The following is a 23,985-nucleotide window of genomic DNA, read 5'->3' as shown; positions in this document are numbered from 1 at the left end:
AAGAGTGAGACAGTAGAGATTCTGGATGGTGGGGTGGGGTGGAAGAGAGAGAGGAGATCCTTGATGGCTGAGAGTGAAGAGATGCTGCATGGTAGTATGTGTGTGGGGGGGGGAGACAGAGACAGATGGGTGATGTTAGATGGAGGGAGAGGAACAGAGAGGAGATGTACGGCAGGCATGAGAGAGACAGAGACTCAGACAAGATCCTGGATGGTGGGGTAGGAGACAGAGAGGAGATTGTGGATGGTGGGGGGGGGGAAGAGAGAGATAGAATCAGATCCAATATGGCTGAGGGGGATTTAAACAACAAAAATACAAGCGGGTTTACAAAATAGATTCACTGCTTGAATAAGAAATGGTGAGAAGGACCTCAGATAAGTGACATACAGCGAACACGCTGAAAACCTTGTGCTCATATGAGCGTCACTACATATCAATCATTGGTCACTTACCCACCTTCCTCCACTGTGCCAATTATTTTAAAAAAAATTTTAATTTATAAACGTCAAACGTGATATGCCCACAAAAGTGAAGCTCAATGCCACTTAGCTTTGATGTAGTTGCAATTGGGCTGCCCTGCCCAACGGTCCCGTTTCGCCCACAACCGGGGCTTCTTCAGGGGAAACAAACGGGGGGACCCTCAGCATATCCCGTTAAAGCCACTGGACAATCCTACCTATAACACAAAAGCACAGAATATCATACAAACTTTCAAGCAAGAACCCTCCCAAACTAGAAGATCATATACTCACAAATCGTAGTCCCCACAGCTCACTCCACATGCAGGGACAAAACAGCACACACCGGGGAAGGGCTCGCACTACTTAAGTAGCATACTGCCCCACCCGGAACAATCTACACACCCTTACAAACATCTGAACCTGCACGCCCCACGCCCACTCGGCCGAATAGCCTACGGAGAGCGACGAGGGGCAAACTACTAAACAATCGCAACTCGTCCACCTGACCAGCTAAACTACCACTCAGTCCAAACAAACAGAGACACAACAAGCCACATACAGAATCCACCCAATCGATCAACTAAAATGTCACTCCTATGTTATCACTCCAATCACACAAAGTGGAGATTGGCAACAGAATAAACACACAAACACGAAAACACTCCTATCAGAAAAACACAGCCCACTCCAATTTGGTATTTTAGTTGATCGTCGGCCCGGAGGATTTTCTAGCAAAATCGCAAAAGTGTCTTCCAGAGTGTTCTGTCGCGTGAGACGATCCCATCACGCATGCGTGCGCACGATTTCCCGCTCACCACGTGGACATGCTCCTCAGTTCTTTCTTTTCCGCGTCTGAGGAGACACGGAGTTCTGTCTTCAGCGCTTTGCGTTTTCCAGGCCTTCGGAGTGGAAGTTCTCTTCTCTTCTTCAAACGAGTTTGTTTTACCCTTTCGGGTGTTTGTTTTACAAAAAAAAAAAAATCGTAGTTTTTTCGTTTTCTAAGTTTCCTTTCTTTTTTCGTGCGACCGTTCTTAGGTCGCTCAATCGGGTATTTTTCCCTTTTTTTGTGTCTGTTTTTCTGACACAATCGCGTCCTTTGATTTTGCAGAGGCGATTTTTCTCGCAATGTCATCAAAGACGCCCAGCGACTTCAAGACATGCGCCCGCTGCAACTGGACCATCTCTGGCAGTGATCTGCCCTCCTGGTGCCTTCAGTGCCTTGGGCCCGACCATCTTCAGGAAAGTTGTAAGTTGTGCCTAAAAATGAAAAAGCGCACTCAACTTTCTCGAGAGGCCCAAAGAGAAAAGCTTTTTGGGTCTGGTACCTCGACGTCGGTGTCGACATCGGTACCGTTGACGTCGAGGGCAGCGTTGGCATCAGGAGACCGGGTACAGGCTGCCAAGAGACCGATGCACGCTGGGAGCAGTGATGCATCGAGCAGGTCTCCACCCGTCTCGGCGCCTCCTGCTTTGCAGGCCCCCCGGGACCGACCTTTATCGGACCCGGCCCCGAGGAAGCGTGTGGATTCCACGTCTTCCTCACCGGTACCGAGGAGTCTCGATTACAGGCGTCGGGTGAAGGCCAAGAAGCACCGTCATTGTTCTCCTTCTCGACAACGGTACCGCGAGCTCCGGGTCATCGAGGCATTCGGTACCCGAGAAGCATCGGTGCCGAGAGGATCGCTCTCCCTCTGTTATGGAGGTATCGACGCGCAGGTCGTCTGGCAGCCCGGTACCGGCTCCCCAGCCTCTGCAGATTCTGCCTCTGACACCCACACCGGCACCGCAACCTTCCCCGACAGCTTCTGTAGATGAGCGCATCAAAGCTATTTTTCCAGATTTCATGGAAGCGGTGCTGCATCACTTGTGCCCGGCACCGGAGGTACCGGTACCGACGGTGCCGGATGCTCCTGCGGCACCGTGCCGGTGGTGAGGTTTCCTTCTCCGGTACCGCTTCCGGTATCAGAGCTGGTTGCCTCCCGGGTCAACTCTCCATTGCCTTCCATGGAGGAAGCTTCACCGGTGTCTCCTGGGGAGTTGACTTCTCGACACCATCATCGAGGTCACCGCACCTCTATGTCGAGACGGGCTCGGATCCGGGCTGCTCTTCTGAGTTGTTAGCCCCATCCGATGATGGCTCATCTGATGAAGATGGGGGTCATGGAGTTTTCTCTGCCGAGGATTCTCTAGGTCTTCTGTCTGATTCGACCTCCTCACCGCAGAGACAGCTCTCCCCTCCGGAGAGCTTGTCTTTTTCATCTTTTGGGCAGGAAATGTCTGAGGCCATTCCCTTCCCTGTGGAGACTGTGGATGAGCCCAGGGCCAAGATGCTCGAGGTCCGGGATTATCCATCTCCACCTAAGTCTTCTACCACAGCTCCTTTTCATGATACACTCAGGGAAGTGCTGATGAGGAACTGGGAGAAGCCTCTTTCTTGTCCAACTATCCCCAAAAAGGCTGAATCCCAGTATCGGATCCACGGTTTCATCCGGCCTCAGTTGCCTCATGACTCTGCGGTGGTGGATTCCGCTCTCAGAGGAGCTAAGAGTTCTAGGAACTTTGCCTCGGCGCCCCCGAGGCGAGAACATAGAACCTTGGATTCTTTTGGGAGGAAGGCATATCAGGCTGGCATGCTCGCTTGCAAAATTCAGTCCTACCAGCTCTTTATGAGCATTCATTTCTGGAACTCAGTGCGGCAGCTTGAGAGTTTGGTTGATGCACTCCCACCGGAGCAGGCCAAGCCTTTTCGCCAAGTGGTCAGGCAGCAGAAGGCGTGTCGCAAGTTCCTGTCCAGGGGCATTTACGACACTTGCGATGTGACATCCAGATTTTCTGCTATGGGTATAGTGATGCGCAGACTCTCATGGCTGTGTGCCTCTAACCTGGAGGAGAGAACTCAGCAGAAAATTGCGGATATCCCTTGCCGGGGGGATCATCTTTTCGGTGAGAAGGTCGAAGAGTTGATTGATCATCTCTATCAGCGTGATAACGCTATGGACTCTCTCTCCCGCCGGGCGCCTTCTGCATCCGCTTCCTCTTCTAGGAAGTTTTTTAAAGGGAAGAGAAGTGCCCCTTACGCCTTTAGGGGCCATAAGTACACTCCTACTTCTTGACAGCCGGTTCAGGCTCTGCCACAGCACGCTCGTTCTCATCAACAGAGTGCGCCTAAACAGGCCCCTGCAGCTCCCCAGCAAAAACCAGGGACGGGTTTTTGACTGGCTGCAGTTGAGCATAGCCACCATAAATGTGTCTGTGCCGGACGATCTGCCTGTCGAGGGGAGGTTAAAATTTTTTCACAAAAGGTGGCCTCTGATAACCTCCGACCGGTCGGTTCTTCAAATAGTCCGATTAGGATACACCCTAAATCTGGAAACCAAACCTCCAGATTGCCCACCGGGAGTTCAGTCCTTCAGCTCCCAACACAAGCAGGTACTTGCAGAGGAACTCTCCGCCCTTCTCAGCGCCAATGCGGTCGAGCCCGTTCCACCAGGGCAAGAAGGGCTGGGATTCTATTCCAGGTACTTCCTTGTGGAAAAGAAGACGGGGGGATGCGTCCCATCCTAGACCTAAGGGGCCTGAACAAATATCTGGTTCGAGAAAAGTTCAGGATGCTTTCCCTGGGCACCCTTCTTCCCATGATTCAGGAAAACGATTGGTTATGCTCTCTGGACTTAAAGGATGCTTACACTCACATCTCGATACTTCCAGCTCACAGGAAGTATCTGCGGTTTCGGCTGGGAACGCAGCACTTTTAGTACTGTGTGCTGCCTTTTGGCTTGGCGTCTGCACCCAGGGTCTTTACCAAGTGCCTGGCAGTTGTTGCAGCGTCTCTACACAGACTGGGAATGCATGTGTTCCCTTATCTGGACGATTGGCTGGTGAAGAGCACCTCCCACTACAGGGCTTTACAGTCCATGCAGATGACTATTCAAGTGCTGGAGCTTCTAGGGTTTGTCATCAATTATCCAAAATCCCATCTCAACCCAGTTCAAAAATTGGAATTCATTGGGGCTCTGTTGTGTACGAAGACAGCTTCTGCCTACCTTCCCAAGCCAAGAGCAGACAACCTTCTGTCTCTAGTCTCCAGGGTTCAAGTGTCTCAGCAGATCACAGCTCGGCAGATGTTGAGACTTCTGGGGCACATGGCTTCCACAGTTCATATAACTCCCATGGCACGTCTTCACATGAGATTGGCTCAGTGGACCCTTGCTTCCCAGTGGTTTCAAGCTGCAGGGAATCTAGAAGATGTTATCCAGCTGTCCATTGACTTTCGGAATTCACTTCAGTGGTGGACAATTCGATCCAATCTGGTTTTGGGGTGCCCATTCCAAATTCCTCAGCTACAAAAGTGCTGATGATGGATGCATCCCTCCTCGGGTGGGGAGCGCATGTAGATGGGCTTCACACTCAAGGAGCTTGGTCCCTTCAGGAAAAGCATCTCCAGATCAACCTCCTGGAGTTGCGAGTGATCTGGAACGCTCTAAAGGCTTTCAGAGATTGGTTATCCAACCAAATTATTCTGATTCAAACAGACAATCAGGTTGCAATGTACTACACAAACAAGCAAGGGGGCACCGGATCTCACCCTTTGTTTCAGGAAGCCGTACAGATGTGGCTTTGGGCTCGCCAACACGGCATGTTTCTCCAAGCCATTTATCTAGCCGGTGTAAACAACAGTCTGGCCGACAGGTTGAGCAGGATAATGCAACCTCACGAGTGGTCACTGAGCATGGCTGTTGCCAGAAAGATCTTCCGAGCGTGGGGCACCCCCTCGGTGGATCTTTTTGCAACTCAATTCAATCACAAGGTCCCTCAGTTCTGTTCCAGACTATAGGCCTACAGCAGGCTAGCGTCGGATGCTTTTCTCCTTCATTGGGGAACAGGCCTTCTGTACGCGTATCCTCCCATACCTCTGGTGGGGAAGACTTTGCTGAAACTCAAGCAAGACCGCGGAACCATGATTCTGATTGCGCCTTTCTGGCCGCATCAGATCTGGTTCCCTCTTCTTCTGGAGTTGTCCTCCGAAGAACCATGGAGATTGGAGTGTTTCCCAACCCTCATTACTCAGAACGAGGGGGCGCTTCTACATCCCAACCTCCAGTCTCTGGCTCTCATGGCCTGGATGTCGAGAGCTTAGAATTTGCCTCCTTGGGTCTTTCTGAGGGTGTCTCCCGAGTCTTGCTTGCTTCCAGGAAAGATTCCACTAAAATATGTTACTCTTTTAAATGGAAGAGGTTTGCTGTCTGGTGTGACAGCAGGGCCCTAGATCTCTTTTCATGTCCTACACAGACCTTGCTTGAGTACCTTCTGCATTTATCAGAGTCTGGTCTCAAGACCAACTCCGTTTCAATTTAGTGCGATTAGTGCTTACCATCAACGTGTAGAAGGTCAGCCTATCTCTGGACAGCCTTTAGTTGTTCATGAGAGGTTTGCTTTTGTCAAAGCCCCCTGTCAAACCTCCTCCAGTGTCATGGGATCTCAATGTCGTTCTCACCTAGCTGATGAAACCCCCTTTCGAGCCACTGAATTCCTGCCATCTGAAGTACTTGACCTGGAAGGTCATTTTCTTGGTGGCTGTTACTTCAGTTCGTTGGGTCAGTGAGCTCTAGTGGTTCATGCTCCTTACCTTAAATTTCATCAAAACAGAGTAGTCCTCCGCACGCACCCTAAGTTCTTGCCAAAGGTGGTGTCGGAGTTCCATCTGAACCAGTCAATTGTCTTGCCAACATTTTTTTCCCCGTCCTCATACAAGTCCTGGCGAAAGCAAGCTGCACACTTTGGACTGCAAAAGAGCATTGGCCTTTTACGTGGAGCGGACAAGCCCCCACAGACAGTCCGCCCAGTTGTTTATTTCTTTTAATCCCAACAAGAGGGGAGTTGCTGTCGGGAAACGCACCATATCTAATTGGCTAGCAGATTGCATTTCCTTCACTTATGCCCAAGCTGGGCTGACTTTAGAGGGCCATGTCACGGCTCACAATGTTAGAGCCATGGCTGCGTCAGTGGCTCATCTGAGGTCAGCCACTATTGAAGAGATCTGCAAGGCTGCAACGTGGTCATCAGTCCACACATTCACATCTCACTACTGCCTTCAGCAGGATAGCCGACGCGATAGTCGGTTTGGGCAGTCGGTGCTGCAGAATCTGTTTGGGGTTTAGAATCCAAATCCAACCCTCCTAGGCCCATTTTTATTCTGTTCCAGGCTGCACTCTCAGTTAGATATTTCTTGTTTCAGGTCAATTTTTGTTATGTCCTCGCCGTTGCGAGGCCCAATTGACTAATGTTTCTTGTTTTGAGTGAGCCTGGGGGCTAGGGATACCCCACATGTGAGAATATCAGCCTGCTTGTCCTCGGAGAAAGCGAAGTTTCTTACCTGAAGCAGGTATTCTCCGAGGACAGCAGGCTGCATATTCTCACAAACCCTCCCACCTCCCCTTTGGAGATGCTTTTCTTTCATCTTTTGGATTCAACTGAGGAGCGTGTCCGTGCGGCGAGCAGGAAATCGTGCGCGCGCATGCGCTATGGGATAGTCTCGCGCGATGGAACGCTCTGGAAGAGACTTTTGCGATTTTGCTAGAAAATCCTCCGGGCCGATGTGACGTCACCCACATGTGAGAATATGCAGCCTGCTGTCCTCGGAGAATACCTGCTTCAGGTAAGAAACTTCGCTTTTCTTGAATATCCTGGAGGGTGTATCCAGAGTCTTACTGGCTTCCAGCTATTTCCATGAGAGCAAGACCCCTAGATCCTCTATTTCTTGCCCTACACAGAACTTGCTTGAATACCTTCTGCACCTCTCCAAGTCTGCTCTCAAGACCAACTCCGTAAGTTGTCTGTTATTAAATTTTGCTCTTTTGTAAGCTGATCTGATTATTTTCTTTGGATAACCTCTTTATTGTAGATTTTTCTCAAATGGTTTAGCATTGCTCTTGAAATCCTCATCTTTTGCACAAATTGTGCGGAATCTTAAAAACTGGGAGAATGGCAAGCTATTTTTCAAACTAACTGGATGGCAGCTTTGATATTGAAGAAAAGTGTTTCTATCTGTCTTTTTCCGAAATACTTTGTTAACAAATTTCTGGTCTTCAATGGACACTTCTACATACAAAAAACATATCTTCTTGACCGAGTATGAGATTGTAAATTTTATACTTGGATGACACATATTCAACCAATCGACAAATTGATGTAATTCATCCTTGCTGCCACACCATACCATAAAGATGTCATCTATGAATTGTTTCCATAATGCAATTCCATTTCTATAGGGTGAACTGTCTATCCACTGTTTCTCAAATTTAGACATGAAGCGGTTGGCGATTGATGGAGCAAATGTAGGTCCCATAGAGGGGCATTTTTGAAAGGGAGGTCCAAGTTTTGATTTGGACGTCCTCGCAAAATGTCCTGATCCAGGGGCGGGGAAGCCCATATTTTTGAAACAAGATGGATGTCCATCTTTCGTTTCAAAAATACCGTCAGGGACGTCCAAATCCTTAAATTTGGTCGTCCCTAGAAATTGATGTTTCTGATTTTCGGCAATAATCGAAACTAAGGACATCCATCTCGGAAACGACCAAATGCAAACCATTTGGTCATGGGAGGAGCCAGAATTTGTAGTGCACTGGTCCCCCTGACATGCCAGGACACCAACGGGGCACCCTAGGGGGCACTGCAGTGGACTTCATAAATTGCTCCCAGGTACATAGCTCCCTTACCTTGTGTGCTGAGCCCCCCAAAACCTACTACCCACAACTGTGCACCACTAACATAGCCCTTACGGGTGAAGGGGGGCACCTAGATGTGGGTACTGTGGGTTTGTAGTGGGTTTTGGAGGGCTCGCTGTTTCCTCCACATACGTAACAGGTAGGGGGGGATGGGGCTGGGTCCGCCTGTCTGAAGTACACTGCACCCACTAAAACTGCTCCAGGGATCTGCATACTGCTGTCACAGACCTGAATATGACAGAGGCTGGCACGACATATTTTGAAAGATGTTTTTTGAGGGTGGGAGGGACTTAGTGACCACTGGGGGAGTAACGGGAGGTCATACCCGATTCCGGTGGTGATCTGGTCATTTCGGCCTCCTTTTTGTGCCTTAGTCGTAAGAAAAACCGGTCCAGGTGAAAATATCCAAGTGCTCGTCAGGGACATCCTTTTTTTCGATTATGGGTCAAGGACACACACAAGTCCCGCCTTCGCTATGCCTCCGACACCGCCCTCTTGAACTTGGCCCATCCCTGTAACAGAGTGCAGTTGGGGACGTCCAAAATCAGCTTTCGATTATACCGATTTGGACGTTTCTGTGAGGTCATCCATCTTCCGATTTGTGTCGAAAGATAGACGTCCTTCTCTTTCGAAAATGAGCCCGATAGTAATCCCAGAGGTTTGTAAATATAATTCATTCTGAAATAGGAAATAATTTTTTGTCAATGCTAGTTTTGTTAATGTGACTAGAAATTCAGTTGGAATTCTGTGAGGTTGTACTCTCTGTTCAATAATTTCTGATACTACTTCTACAGTTCCAACTGTGGAATTGAAGTGTATAGCGCTGTAATATTTAACGTGACTAAAATGGGTTGAAACCTTTTGTAAGCACTGGTTCTTCTTACATCAAAGATATTATGCACTTTCTCAATATTTTAGAGGAATTTAATTATTTTGCTAGAACGCAACCCATTTTAGTCACGTTAGATATTACAGCACTCTACACATTAATTCCACAGTGGGTGCTCTGATACTAATTATTTCTCAGATCTTGAAATTCTTTTTATCATTTTCAAAACTTAAAGTGCAAAACTCTGCATGCCTGAAAATGATATCACACCCCTTACTCTTGGTGATAATATGACAATTCACACCCTCTTCCTGCTCCCCAGTTTAAAGATTGGTTTTCATCATGTTCTCTTACTACCCTGTAACTGTAGAATTGATTTCTAATCTGCTGTGTGTGAAACTGCTTTACTGGACCTAAACTGAATTATTTTCCTGTTTCTTGGAAGGAGAAAACGAAGCACTTTCCACCCAGTTCGATGAAGATGGCAGCTTTTAACTGTATCATGACAAAGGAAATCAAGCTCCATAAACAGGTGACTTGGAAGCAGAGGAGGGCTTGGTCCAGATCAGCACACTCTTATTCAGGACTAGTGATGCTGTAGGGCGACATTCATGGCCTGTGAGGTGACATAGCTAGTACGGTAACATTTCTAGCCTGTGTAGTGACATTCACAACCTATTTAGTGATGGGGGGTTCCAGCTATCACAAAACAGCAATGCAATAATGCCAGGCTTGGGTTGAAGGTATTCCTGGTTCTGAAAGGGAGCATGATCTAAGGCTTTGGGCAAAAGACTGTCACTGTGGCGTCAGGCTAGAATTGGGAATGTAGTTTAATAAAATAACTGGGAGCTGTGTTTGTGTGTGTGGGGTGGGGGGGGGGGGGGAACTGCATGGTAGGACTCAGATGTAGTGAAGTGTTTGGGGGAGGGATGCGCAGTACAGGAATAGCAGGAGTACTGTAGAGCTATGTGATGGGGTCAGTTTTGGAATATCAGAATGGGATTGCATGGTAGGAATGTGTGTGTGTGTGTATGTTGGGGGGGGGGGGGTTCTCAGTATTGAAATATTAGATGGGACTGCATGGTAGGACTGAGGTTTAGTGATATGTTTGGGGAAGGGATACTTATTACTGGAATAGCAGGTGTTTCCTTTTCATCCATACCAGACCAGTCCAGTATGAATGGGTTATGTCCATCCACCATCGGAAGGAGACAGAGAACAAAATAGTCCCAAGTGAATCGTCCCTGAAAGGAATAGTGCAGCCATAGATTGTCCAATATTTCTCTGTCCCTAGCAGATGGTGGATGGATTGTGTAGCTCCTGCTTCCATATCATCATGCTGATCAATCCATAGACTGGTGGGTTGTGTCCATCTACCAGCAGGTGGAGATAGAGAGCAATCCTTTTGCCTCCCTATATGTGGTCATGTGCTGCCGGAAACTCCCCAGTATGTTCTCTATCTCAGCAGGTGGTGGTCACACACAGCAGCAGCTCTGGCTAGGTCTCCAAGCCTAATTTTTAGGTTTTGTTGAGTACCTGGGGTTGAGGGCTCTTCTTGAGCAAGTGCAAACCTGGTGGTGCCAGGTCCCTCCTTTTCTCCCCCTCCCGCTGGCTCTGTTAAAAAAAAAAAAAAAATTTTGGACGTCCTTAAGGGCGTTTATTTCAACGTTTATTTCAGCTACTCACTGGGACACCAGTTCGTTACAGCTCGGAGCGAGAAGCAGGTAATTTTTACCTTTTTGTAGCGGGCAGGGGGTTCCCCGATCGGTCTCCACGTGGCCTATGGCGTCGGAGGGCGAGGGCGCAAAGAATCACTCCCCGGACCGCGTGTGCGCTTCTAGCGGGGATGCGGGGGTCTTAAAGTCTGAGTCGCCCTTGTTGGGTGTCAGTTTCGAGGCCGGTCAGTGTCCCAGTTCTTCCTCCGGTGCGGCGGTTTTTCCCGCCATAAACGCCCATCCCCCGCTACTCGCCTCCGCCATCTTGGCCGGCCACTCTGCTCGGACGGCTTCTTCTTGGGCCGCCCTTGAGGTGGGAGACGTTAATACTATGGCCGCCCTCGATTTGGGCGACGGCAAAAAAGCGGCCAAAGTTAAGCGCCGTTCTTCCCGCGCGGCTCCTTTGCGGAGTGTCGCACCGGACGCCATTTTGGATGCGCAGCATGTTTCTCCCCTGCTCTTGCGAGCGCCGGTTGAGGGTGCGTCTAGGGCTGTGGCCCAGGCTGCTGAAGTGCACAGTCTGGGGGGTTTCTCCCCCTGCTGCTGCATCAGGCCTTCCTTATGCAAAACGCTGCCCCTGCTCCCTTGTCCGATAAAGGGGTTGAGGCCCCCAGAAGTAAATGCCCTCGGGTGGATTTCCAGGCCTTAGAGGACTCTGTCTCCTCTGATGTAGATGAGGGCAGCGTATCTGGGTTCTCCCAACGGTCCTTTGGGGATTCCTTGGAGGAGACGGATTCCCGCTCGGATGGAGCGGATGACCCCTCTGCAGCGCGGATCTTTCGCTCAGAGGACTTGCCCAACCTGTTAGTGCAGGCCATGAGCATTTTGAAGATTTCCTCTCCGGAGGACGTCTCTCCCTCAGCCCCTGTTGGCTCCGCCATTATGCTGGGGACGAAGCGCCCGCCTAGAACCTTCCACGTGCATGATGCCATGCACACCTTGATTTCGGCTCAATGGGATGTCCCGGAAGCGAGCCTGAAAGTGGCTAGGGCTATGTCCCGCCTCTATCCTCTGCCTGAGTGAACGGGAGGCATTTCTTTGGCCTACCGTGGATTCTTTAATCACTGCGGTGACTAAGAAAACGGCGTTGCCGGTGGAAGGTGGCACGGCCCTAAAGGACGCCCAAGACAGAAGATTGGAGGCGGCCTTAAGGTCGTCCTTCGAGGCGGCTGCTTTAAGTTTGCAGGCCTCAGTTTGCGGCTCCTATGTGGCCAGGGCATGCCTGATGATTGTGCAGCGGGCTTCCCCCGCGGATCCTTCCTTGAGGGCTGATTGGCCGGCCCTGGAATCGGGCTTGGCTTATTTGGCAGACTTGCTGTATGATGTCTTGAGAGCCTCGGCTAAAGGTATGGCTCAGACAGTCTCTGCACGGTGGTGGCTTTGGCTGAAGCATTGGTCTGCTGACCACGCCTCTAAGTCCCGCCTGGCTAAGTTACCTTTTAAAGGCAAGCTGCTCTTTGGGGTCGAGCTGGACAAAATTGTGACCGATCTCGGCACGTCTAAGGGCAAGAGGTTACCAGAGGTCAGGGCTCGGGCCAGTGCTCGCCCCGGTAACTCCAGAGGACGGTTTCAGGAAGCCCGTCGGTACCGCCTGGGCAAGTCGGGCTCCTCTGCCCCCTCTTCCTTCAAGAGGAACTTCTCCCCCAAGCAGCATTCCTTTCGCAGAGACCGCCGTCCCGGAGGTGCGCCCTCCGGTCCTCCCCCAGGATCTCGTACCCAATGACGGGGCCCTGGTCCATGGCCCAGTGCAGATTGGAGGACGCCTGTCCTCGTTTCTGGGTGAGTGGACCAGGGTAACTTCAGACGCTTGGGTGCTGGAAGTCATCAGAGACGGCTACAAGCTAGAGTTCTGCCGACCCTTAAGAGACGGGTTTGTACTCTCTCCCTGCAAGTCTCCGGTCAAAGCTGTGGCAGTGCAGCAGACTTTGGACAATCTGATCCGCCTGGGTGCGGTCGTTCCGGTGCCAGAAAATCAGCTTGGCAAGGGACGTTACTCCATTTACTTTGTGGTACCAAAGAAAGGAGGTTCTGTACGGCCTATCCTCGACCTCAAAGGGGTCAATCGGGCCTTGAAAGTTCGGCACTTTCGCATGGAGACTCTCCGCTCTGTTATAGCGGCAGTGAAGGCAGGGGTGTTCCTGGCATCCTTGGACATCAAGGAAGCGTACTTGCATATTCCCATCTGGCCTCCTCATCAACGCTTTCTGCGTTTTGCAGTTCTGGGCCGACACTTCCAGTTCAGAGCCCTCCCGTTCGGGTTGGCTACTGCTCCGCGGACCTTCTCCAAAGTAATGGTGGTCATCGCGGCCTTCCTGCGAAAGGAAGGAGTACAAGTCCAACCTTATCTAGACGACTGGTTGATCCGAGCCCCCTCTTATGCAGAGTGCGGCAAAGCTGTGGACCGGGTGATTGCTCTTTTGAGCTCCCTGGGGTGGATCATCAACTGGGAGAAAAGCTAGCTGCGCCCGACTCAGTCCCTGGAGTATCTGGGATTTTGTTTCGACACCCAAGTGGGCAGAGTGTTCCTGCCAGACAATCGGATTGTCAAGCTTCAGGCTCAGGTGGACCAGTTCCTAGTAGCCTCTCCTCTTCGGGCTTGGGACTATGTGCAGCTGTTGGGCTTTATGACGGCCACGATGGAAGTAGTGCCCTGGGTCAGGGCTCATATGAGACCACTACAACACTCTCTGCTGCAGCGCTGGACTCCGGTGTCGGAGGATTATGCTGTGCGCCTTCCCTTGGACCCAGCAGTGCGCAAGGCGCTGAGCTGGTGGCTGAAGACAGACAAGTTGTCTGCAGGAATGCCTCGTGACCCCGGAGTGGATTGTCGTCACGATGGACGCCTCTTTGACGGGCTGGGGAGCCCACTGCTTGGGAAGGACAGCGCAGGGGCTCTGGTCTCCTGCAGAGGCAAAGTGGTCTATCAACCTCCTGGAACTCAGAGCCATTCGGTTGGCGCTTTTGGAGTTCCTCCCGGTACTGGCGTTGAAGCCAGTACGGGTACTGGCGTTGAAGCCAGTATGGGTCCTGTCGGACAATGCCACGGCTGTGGCCTATGTCAACTGCCAGGGAGGTACCAAGAGCGCCCCTCTAGCCAAGGAGGCCATGAATCTATGCCAGTGGGCGGAAGTGAACCTGGAACAGCTGTCAGCGGCCCACATTGCCGGAGTTATGAATGTCAAGGCGGACTTTCACAGTCGCCATACCTTGGATCCCGGAGAGTGGCAGTTATCGGCTCAGGCGTTCTTGGACATCACGAAACGCTGGGGCCAGCCGAGCCTAGATCTGATGGCGTCATCGGCCAATTGCCAAGTGCCGCGCTTTTTCAGCAGAGGATGGGACCCTCGATCTCTGGGAGTAGATGCTCTTCTCCAACATTGGCCGACACAGGAGCTTCTCTATGTGTTCCCGCCCTGGCCCATGTTGGGCAGGGTACTAGACCGGGTGGCAAAGCATCCGGGCCGGATAATCCTGGTGGGTCCGGACTGGCCCAGACGTCCCTGGTATGCGGACTTGATCAGGCTCTCAGTGGACGACCCTCTGCGGCTGCCAGTGGAGCAGGGCCGGTTGCATCAGGGTCCCGTGGTGATGGAGGATCCCTCCCCCTTTGGTCTTACGGCCTGGCTATTGAGCGGCAGCGTCTGAGGAAGAAGAGCTTCTCAGACAAGGTCATCGCCACTATGCTGAGAGCGAGGAAGCGCTCTACTTCTACTGCTTACGCCAGGGTTTGGCGTACCTTTGCAGCGTGGTGTGAAGCAGGCTCACTTTCTCCCTTCACTGCTCCAATTTCTTCAGTGTTGGCGTTCCTGCAAGAAGGTCTGGAGAAAGGCCTGTCGCTCAGTTCCCTTAAAGTCCAGGTAGCGGCTCTGGCTTGCTTCAGGGGCCGCCTGAAGGGTGCTTCCCTGGCTTCGCAGCCAGATGTGGTGCGTTTTCTCAAGGGAGGTAATCACCTGCGCCCTCCTCTGCACTCAGTGGTGCCTGCGTGGAATCTCAACCTGGTGCTAAGAGCCTTGCAGAAGCCACCTTTTGAACCCTTGTCGAGGGCATCTCTGAAAGACCTGACGTTGAAAGCAGTCTTTTTGGTGGCTATCACTTCAGCCAGAAGAGTTTCCGAGCTCCAGGCACTATCATGTCGAGAGCCTTTTCTGCAGTTCACTGAGGCAGGAGTGTCTATTCGCACAGTGCCTTCCTTCCTGCCCAAGATTGTTTCTCGCTTCCATGTGAATCAGCAGCTCTGTCTCCCATCCTTTCGTAGGGAGGACTACACAGAGGAGTACTCTGCTCTCAAATATCTAGATGTAAGACAAGTCATCATCAGATACTTGGAAGTGACCAATGATTTCCGGAAGTCGGATCATCTGTTTGTCCTGTTTGCAGGTCCTCGTAAGGGTCTGCAGGCTGCTAAGCCTACAGTGGCAAGATGGGTCAAGGAAGCCATTGCAGCGGCTTATGTGGCCGCGGGGAAGGTGCCGCCTATCCACCTGAAGGCTCACTCCACTAGAGCTCAGGCAGCCTCGATGGCAGAGGCCGGGTCCGTCTCCTTGGAAGAGATTTGCAAGGCGGCAACTTGGGCATCGGCCCATACCTTCTCCAGGCATTACCGCTTGACTGTGGCTGCTCGGGCGGAGGCCCGGTTTGGAGCTTCAGTGTTGCGGTCAGGGATTTCAATGTCCCGCCCTGGGTGAGTACTGCTTCGGTACATCCCACCAGTCTATGGATTGATCAGCATGATGATATGGAAGGTAAATTATGTATCATACCTGATAATTTCTTTCAATTAATCATAGCTGATCAATCCATAGCCCCTCCCAGATATCTGTACTGTTTATATTCTGGTTGCATTTCAGGTTCAAGTTTAGTCTTCAGTTCCTGTTCAGGAGGACTTCGTGTTCAAGTTTTTTCAATTGGATTCTTCAAGAGTTGAGACGAGTTTGTGTTACAGTGAGCTGCTGCATTCCTCTCCCCTCCATTTTACGGGGCTGGATTGAGACCTAAATTCTGCCGGCGCTCCCTCCCTCTTCGTGCGGCTGTAGGGCAGCTTTGTACCCTTCCCGCTTCGGCGGTGTTAGGGTCAGTCAGCTCCTCCCGCGGTTGCGGTTGCAGGATAAGCCAGATCCCCCCGCATCGGCGGGGTGGTGTCCCTTCCCCGCTCCGCGGGGATGAGCTGGACGGATTCCCCTCCCCCACTTGTGTGGGGATGAGCTGGGTTAATTCCCCTCCCCCGTTTCGGCGGTGGTGAGCTGGGCAGAGTGTCCCTTTGTGGGTGTAATTCTCTAAGTGCTGAGTCCTGCGGATGGAGCTTTGATATCGACATACTGAGGAGTTTCCGGCAGCACATGACCACATATAGGAGGCAAAAGGATTGCTTTCTATCTCCACCTGCTGGTAGATGGACACAACCCACCAGTCTATGGATTGATCAGCTATGATTAATGGAAAGAAAATTATCAGGTATGATACATAATTTTACCTTAGTGCTCATTTGTTTATTTATTTATTGCATTTGTATCTCACATTTTCCCAGTTTTTTGCAGGCTCCTGTCCCGGTTTCTACTGGGTATCAGTTGAGCAGGGGCTCACTGCTGGTTTATTATGCTCATCTTATTGTCTGAAAAGACCTGACATGGCCATGTTTCGCCAAATGGCTGCCTCAGGGGGCGGATGAATACTATAAGAATACAGTTAATATTAGTTTAAAAAACATACATAAAAGCATAAAGGATAAACTATTAAAATGAACATAAGAACATACATATAAATAACTCGTATAAAAATATTAGTAAACCTCTTCATAATGGGATAGACAAGAACTAAAAACCTATATCAAATTTTAACATTTTAAAAATGGTTTATAAACACACAAAGATAACAAGTACTACACCTAAAGAGAAAGTGGCTTACCCAGCTGGTATGAAATCTTTCAAGCCTCACCAAACTGATAAAAACTAGTAAAAAAAAAGGAAAAAAATATACTTGATTAAAAAGACATGCACGCCAGAACCTAAAAGTGGAGGATAAAAATTTTAAAAAAAAGGTGGATGGTGATGGATGGAGGAAAAATGTACTCAAAGGAACAACACAGTGGAGACCACAAAGATAGCTAGAAATGTTTTATTATCAATCTCCATACAACTCAACACAGCCATGTTTCAGCTTGCAAGGCCTGACTCCAGATCAACTACAGGCTTACTTGGATCAGCTTCAGTCTCATGGAATGTCATAATGTGACTGAGTTCCCATATATCCTTTTCATATTAGACTTAAGTATTTGTATTATGACATTATATTGCATACTATTGGACTCATTTTCTAAAGAGAAGGACGCCCATCTTTTGACATAAATCGGAAGATGGACATCCTTCTCACAGGGTCATCCAAATCGCCATAATTGAAAGCCAATTTTGGACGTCCCCAACTGCTTTCCGTCGCAGGGACGGCCAAAGTTCAAGAGGGAGTATCAGATGCGTAGCGAAGGCAGGACATGGGCATGCCTAACACTGGGACGTCCTCGACCCATAATCGAAAGAAACAAGGACATCCCTGACGGACGACTTTACCTGGTCGTGTTTTTCTTACGACCAAGGCACAGAAAGGTGCCCGAAATGACCAGATGACCACCGGAGAGAATCGGGGATGACCTCCCCTTACTCCCCCTGTGGTCACTAACCCCCTCCCACCCTCAAAAACATCTTTAAAAATATCTATGCCAGCCTCAGATGTCATACTCAGGTCCATCACAGCAGTATGCAGGTCCCTGGAGCAGTTTTAGTGGGTGCAGTGCAAATCAGGCAGGAGGACCCAGGCCCATACACCCCCTACCTGTTGCGTTTGTGGAGGAAACAGCGAGCCCTCCAAAACCCACCACAAACCCACTGTACCCATATCTAGGTGGCCAAACGGCTTGCATTTGATCATTTCTGAGATGGACGTCCTTGGTTTCCATTGTCACCGAAAATCAGAAACGACCAAATCTAGGGACGACCATCTCTAAGGACGACCAAATTTCAGGATTTGGGCGTCCCTGACCGTATTATTGAAACGAAAGATGGACGTCCATCTTGTTTCGAAAATATGGGTTCCCCGCCCCTGGATGGGGACATTTTGTGAGGAAGTCCTCATCAAAACTTGAACGTCCCTTTCGATTATGCCCCTCCAAGAGTCTATGATTAAGAATAGTGGAATGTACACACTGTTTAAGTAAATACAATCCTATATAATAAAAAGTTCCTCCAACGTTCTGAAGCTGACTCCGTGGCACTTAAACCTTGAGGCATTCGTGCTCTCCATCTCATGAATTGACATCAGTACTTCCTGGTACGTCACCAGAGACACTGATCAACCACGTGAAAGCAGCACGAGGCACACCAACGGACTGATGCACACTGCCACAGACCTCCCTTTCCTGCCCGACTTCAGACACCCGCCTTCTCCTCTCCGACTTCGGACCTCACCCTCCTCCCCGACCGACTCCCTCCCGAATCGCCATGCCGCTACAAAAAAAACAAAACAAAGCCGGCCCTTACCAGCTTATCCCCCGTGCAGCGCAGCACTGACAGCCGGAGCCAAGGGAAATGCTCTGGCTCTGAAAATAGCAGCAGTCAGTCAGACAGGTAACTCCCTAACTCTCCGCAAATTCTTTGTTTAAAATAAATTTTATGATTCACAGATTTTGTTTTTTTCAAAGTGAGGAGAGAATGAGAGAGCCGAGCAGAGAATCCTGTCAGATGAGAGTACAGGGTGAGGCAGGGACCTTGCAGTAAGGTATGCCCCCAAAGGTGACTGAGGGGGGGAGGGTGACCCTGGAACTGGGAGGGAGGGAGGGAGACCCTGGAACTGGGAGGGAGGCAGGGGCCCTGGAACACACTCTCATTCTCACAGACACACTCTCTCTCTCTCACAGACACACTCGCACCCAGTCTCACTCTCTCTCTGTCACACACACACACTCACACATTCACTCTCACACAGTCACTCTCACAAATACTCTCTCAAATGTACACACTCCGAGGAAAACCTTGCTAGCGTCCGTTTCATTTGTGTCAGAAACAGGCTTTTTTCCTAGTAAGTTAAATAATCAATATATATATATCTTTATATTATCTTAATGTATGTATCCACACTCCTATAATTTACAAATATATTATTCTGGTTTACATGATTATTGATTTTATATCTTCCCAGTTGGAAAAACACGACAAAAAAGATGTTCTACTCCATGTGGAAACTCAAAAGAGTAAAACCGTACTTCCCGAGATACATCTTCCGCACCCTGGTACAGTCAATGGTAATAAGTCATCTAGACTACTGTAATGCACTGTACGCTGGTTGTAAAGAGCAGACTATCAAAAAACTCCAAACTGCCCAGAATACTGCTGCCAGACTCATATTTGGAAAAACTAAATATGAAAGTGCAAAACCCTTAAAAGAGAAATTTCATTGGCTCCCACTCAAGGAACGAATTGCATTCAAGATCTGCACGATTGTACACAAAATCATTCACGCAGACGCCCCAATCTACATGCTAAACCTTGTAGACCTACCTCCCAGAAACGCCACAAGATCATCCCGCAAATTCCTCAATCTTCCCTTCCCCTGCTGTAAAGGACTAAAATACAAGCTGATGCATGCCACTACCTTCTCCTACATGAGTAAGCAGTTATGGAATGCACTACCTACAGACTTGAAAACAATCAACGAAATAACTATCTTTCGCAAATCTCTGAAGACATAATTAACAAAGCCTACAATGAGAACCGATAACCGACAGCCTCACTACTATACCTCACCAACCCAATCAGTTATGAAAGCCCACCCTCTATAACTACCCTAATCACTTCCTCCTTCTTCTATCCTCCCTTACTTAAACTATGCACAATTCTACTGTATTTGATCCTGATATGACAATGTTAACATAATCATGTAAGCCACATTGAGCCTGCAAATAGGTGGGAAAATGTGGGATACAAATGCAATAAATAATAATAATAATAATAATAATATTAAGGTCCTTGTTTCTTTTTGTCACAGGCATTAGCACCATTCAGTGTAGTTTTTCTCCTTTGACTGAGCTCCTCTTTGGTTAGCTCTTTATGTCATTAGATTTCAATATGCATGGGAAAGAGTTTTATTTCACTTGTTATATGAGAGGAATCATGTCACTGAAAAATTCTATCTTTACCTTCTAAAATCCTCCACAATAGCTAATATCTCTTCCAATACAGCTCTAAAAATTATACCATGGAATGTGAATGGTTTAAAGCATCCTGTAAAACGTAAGAAAATATTTACACATCTTTAAAAATTTAAGCCAAGAAACACAATTCACCAACTTTAATAAATTAATTTCTACATATAAATGGATATTGCAGAGATCACGTGATGCAGTGAGGGGAACAGGACGTGTGTTTTTCCTCTCTCGCCTTACTTAAGAATTAAGTCGATTGAGACATAGCTAGAGCAATCTTTTGAGCCTCACAGCTGTAAGAATCTGTATGGATAAATATATTCGAGCCATAAGCGGGGAGATGACAGGCAAAGCACAAATATCAGTGAAAGAAAAAGCACGAGTGGCGGAGACAAAGTTGGAGGATGGTCAGCCGGTGCCTGTGGAATTCACAGCGCAACAGGTAATTCAGATGACCTTGGCAGTAGGACAAGCACTCGAATCTAAATTTCAGCAACTCTCAGGACAGATGACTAGCTTGGAAGCTTTGTTAGCTGAAACGGCGAGAAGGGCAGGAGAGATGGAAAGTCAGGGGTTGGTGCTGGAGGACTCGGCCCCTGCCACGACAACAACCATAGAGAAACTAACACAGCAACTGTGGGACCAAGCTCAGAAATTGGACAATCTAGAGAACAGATCCCGGCGCAGTAATCTTCGCTTAATAGGGCTACCGGAGACAATCGCTGAGGGGTTGCTACCAATGGAGTTGGAACGCTGTCTGTCTGCAGAATGGGCGCTTTCAGATAGCAAAGGCCCATTATGCCTAGAAAGAGCACAGTGGGCCGGCCCCAGGAAGATAAGCGGAAACTGCGCATGGTGGTGATAAAGGTTCATAATTATATTCACAAGTTTGAAATTTTTAAATATGATGGAGTACAAATTAAAATTTTTCAGGATTACTCTGCCTTAGTCCAGGAGAGGCGGCAGAAATTTTTGCCACTCTGTAACCTAGTCATGCAAGGAGTGCATTTTGCCCTTCAATACCCGGCAATTCTGAAAATATCGATGGATGGTGTATGATGCTCCTTTGAATCACCGGAACAAGCAGAAGCAGCTTTGGCTAGCAAGGGACACTCAGACACTAAAAAATTTGGTGCATAGTAAAATGGAAGATGGTGAGGCAGTGTTCTTCTGGATTGTGTTGGTGGGACACAGTGTAAGCAGTGAAAATTTGTTATTGTCAGGTCTCATGGTACTTGGTTCATTCGGCTAATGAGTGGGGTGGGTGGGGCCCCCTTTGCACAAAGGTGATCTCTAGTCCTTCGTTACAGTTGTGATGCAGGAGGAATTAGGGGTGTTTTCAAAGGGAAGGGGTGGGGGGATGGGGAGGGTATGGAAGTTTCAGGGTGGGGGGATGGTAGCAGGTAGAAGGGGGAGATAGGTGAATGGGGGGAGGGTTAAGGAGATATTCAAGGGTTGTGAGGATAGCTGGAGCTGAAGAGCATAGGTGGTGTGGTAGTGATGTCCGACTGGTGACTGTGAATGTGTGGAGCCCCCAGGGCGAGGGCTGGGAGCCCGGGGGTTTGGAATTAGAGATTATTCCTCTGGTAATTAGATTCCCTCCGCAAAACACGTGATGACCCCTCAGAACAATATGCACCTATTAACTTGGAATGTGTGGGGGGGGGGCATGTCTCCCATAAAATGCACCAAGATATTGCAGGCTCTGCAGCGCCACCGGGCAGATATAGTGTGTCTGCAGGAGGCCAGACTCTCAATTAGAGCATTTGAAGATGAGAATCCATTGGATGGGAGAAGTGCATTGTTTCCCAGCGATGGGCCATCGGGGGGGAGTGGCGATCCTCATTCGGTGCTCACTACAATGCCATTCTAAAACTTTATTTCATGACAGTGAGGGGAGGTATCTAGCAGTACACATTCAGGCGAGAGGGAAAGAATTCATAGTTCTTACAGTGTATGACTCACTTGAGGGAGATAGGAATTTCTTCTCCACTCTACTTGGGAGATGTCAGGCTCTCCCTCGTCTCCCTTTAATTGTGACTGGAGATATGAATCAGATATTTGACCACTTTTTAGATCGTTTGGCTCCCGCGGATCAGGGCAGGTATAAAAAAACAAGCACTTGGAGAATTTTTTGCATGTCACTCCAGTTGATTGATGCTTGGCGAGCACTTCACCCACAAGAAAGGGATTATACACATACCTCGAGGGCGCATCGCACCTTGTCTAGAATAGATTGCATCTTGGTTCAAAAATAATTTTTCACGAATGTATAGCAGGCTCAAATGGGAGTTGAAGAGATTTCAGATCATGCTTCCGTCTGGATTGATATAGACCCAGACTCTTACTTTCAGGCAAGGGGGGGATGGAGGTTTCCATCCTATCTCTTCCATGATGAGGAGTTTAAAAAATTATTGGGTCAAAAATGGGAAGCGTTCCTACTGAATAATCAACAACAAAGATACTCCCTTATTGTTTTGGCCAACAGGGAAGGTGGTACTTAGAGAGGACATTATCGCATACATAAGCGCGAGGAACAAAAGACTTACTCAGGGCATAGTGGAATTAGAAAGGAAGCTTTGGGCGAAAATATGCTAGGTCACATCTGCCAGAATTATATGAGACTGTGCTGGCTACTAGGGCGGCACTAAACAGCATGTTGTATGAGCGGACATCTAAGAGGCTCCTATACACAAAACATACTTATTTTAAGCAAGGGAACAGATCAGGGAGGTTGTTGGTGAACTTGGTAAGGAAGTTAAGGAACAAAGGAGTCCCTAGATATATCTCAAGTATAAGACAAGGATGGAAGGGTGACTAATAATTCTCAAGGCATAGCAACCATATTTCAGAAGCATTTTGAAGATTTCTATAAGCAGGAACTGCAGACATCAGCCTTTAATGTAGATATTCAAAATTATCTGCGAGGATCAGGCATGCCCACCCTCCCGGAGGAGGTATTAGCTCGGCTCATTACACTGCTGACAGCAAAGGAGTTGCAAGGGGCAATGCGCAAACTCAAACTGTACTCTGCTCCAGGTCCTGACGGTTACTCAAGTGAATTTTATAGGATGTTACAAACACAACTGATAGGGCCCTTACTGGATTATTTTGATTCTGTGATAGAGATGGGATCATTTCCCCCACATATGAACACGGCGCTTATAACTTTGATTCCAAAGCCAGGGTGAGACCCTACCCAGCTGGAAGCATACAGACCTATTTCCCTGATAAACATGGATGTAAAACTACTATCAAGAATGTTAGCTGATAGATTGGCAGGGGCACTACCATCAATAATTGCAGAAGATCAAATAGGATTTGTGACAGGGCGTCATTCGGCGCTCAATGTGAGAAAGTTATTATTAGCTATGTCACATAGTGCTCATCAGTATATACCCATGACAGTGACTAGTTTAGACGTAGAGAGAACTTTTTTTTTTTTTTTAAATTCTTGTTTATTCACAACAGTGCACAAGGAAACTTAGTACATACATGTAAATTACAATATTGATAACCATCCTTACAACCAAAACTGTTCTCCTTGTTTTCCATTTTTATTCCCCTTCTTCCCCCCCTGAATATCTCCCCTCCTTCTATCCCACCCTCTCCTCCCTCCCTTCCCTTCTTTCAAGAGTTTAATATTCTACTTTTTGTCGTTGCAGTCATAGTCTCCCAAAATGGGGCCCATATTTTGCATAGTCATCCCCCCTCTGGGACGCTAGGTCCGGGATTCTTCTTCGTTCTAGGGAACACATGTGGATCATCAGTGCTCTCCACTGTGATATCGTTGGACTTTCGGAAGACAACCAAACCTGCAGGATCACCTTTTTCCCCATTAGGACTGTCCTCTGTAAAAAGGTTTCCATGCCAGCCGGTTTATGACTTTGTATTGTAAATCTGTGGAATAATTGTCTCGGGGAGTGGTGCCACTTTACTTTCCACATGTCTGACACCTGTTCTGCCAGAGATTTCCAGAATTTGTGCACCTTTTGGCACGACCAAAACATATGGCCTAGATGGGCATTCGCTAACCCACATTTTGCACAGGCATCATTTTCTCTTAGTGTCG

General features: G+C 48.7%; 1 protein-coding gene across 3 annotated transcripts in view; it reads left to right on the top strand.

Moving 5' to 3' along the window:
* Positions 1–23,985, top strand: part of C8H20orf96 (chromosome 8 C20orf96 homolog) — a 292,892-nt gene that overhangs the window by 202,485 nt on the left and 66,422 nt on the right. For all 3 annotated transcript variants that reach the window (XM_030212700.1, XM_030212697.1, XM_030212698.1), the window contains one exon: positions 9,460–9,546. In XM_030212700.1, the coding sequence (XP_030068560.1) occupies positions 9,460–9,546 (87 nt within the window). The remainder of the gene's footprint in view (positions 1–9,459; positions 9,547–23,985) is intronic.

The sequence above is a fragment of the Microcaecilia unicolor genome, chromosome 8 (genome assembly GCF_901765095.1).
Source record: "Microcaecilia unicolor chromosome 8, aMicUni1.1, whole genome shotgun sequence".
Lineage (NCBI taxonomy): Eukaryota > Metazoa > Chordata > Amphibia > Gymnophiona > Siphonopidae > Microcaecilia > Microcaecilia unicolor.
The sequence above is the reverse complement of the archived record's forward strand: the minus strand, read 5'-3'. Positions and strand labels throughout refer to the sequence as shown.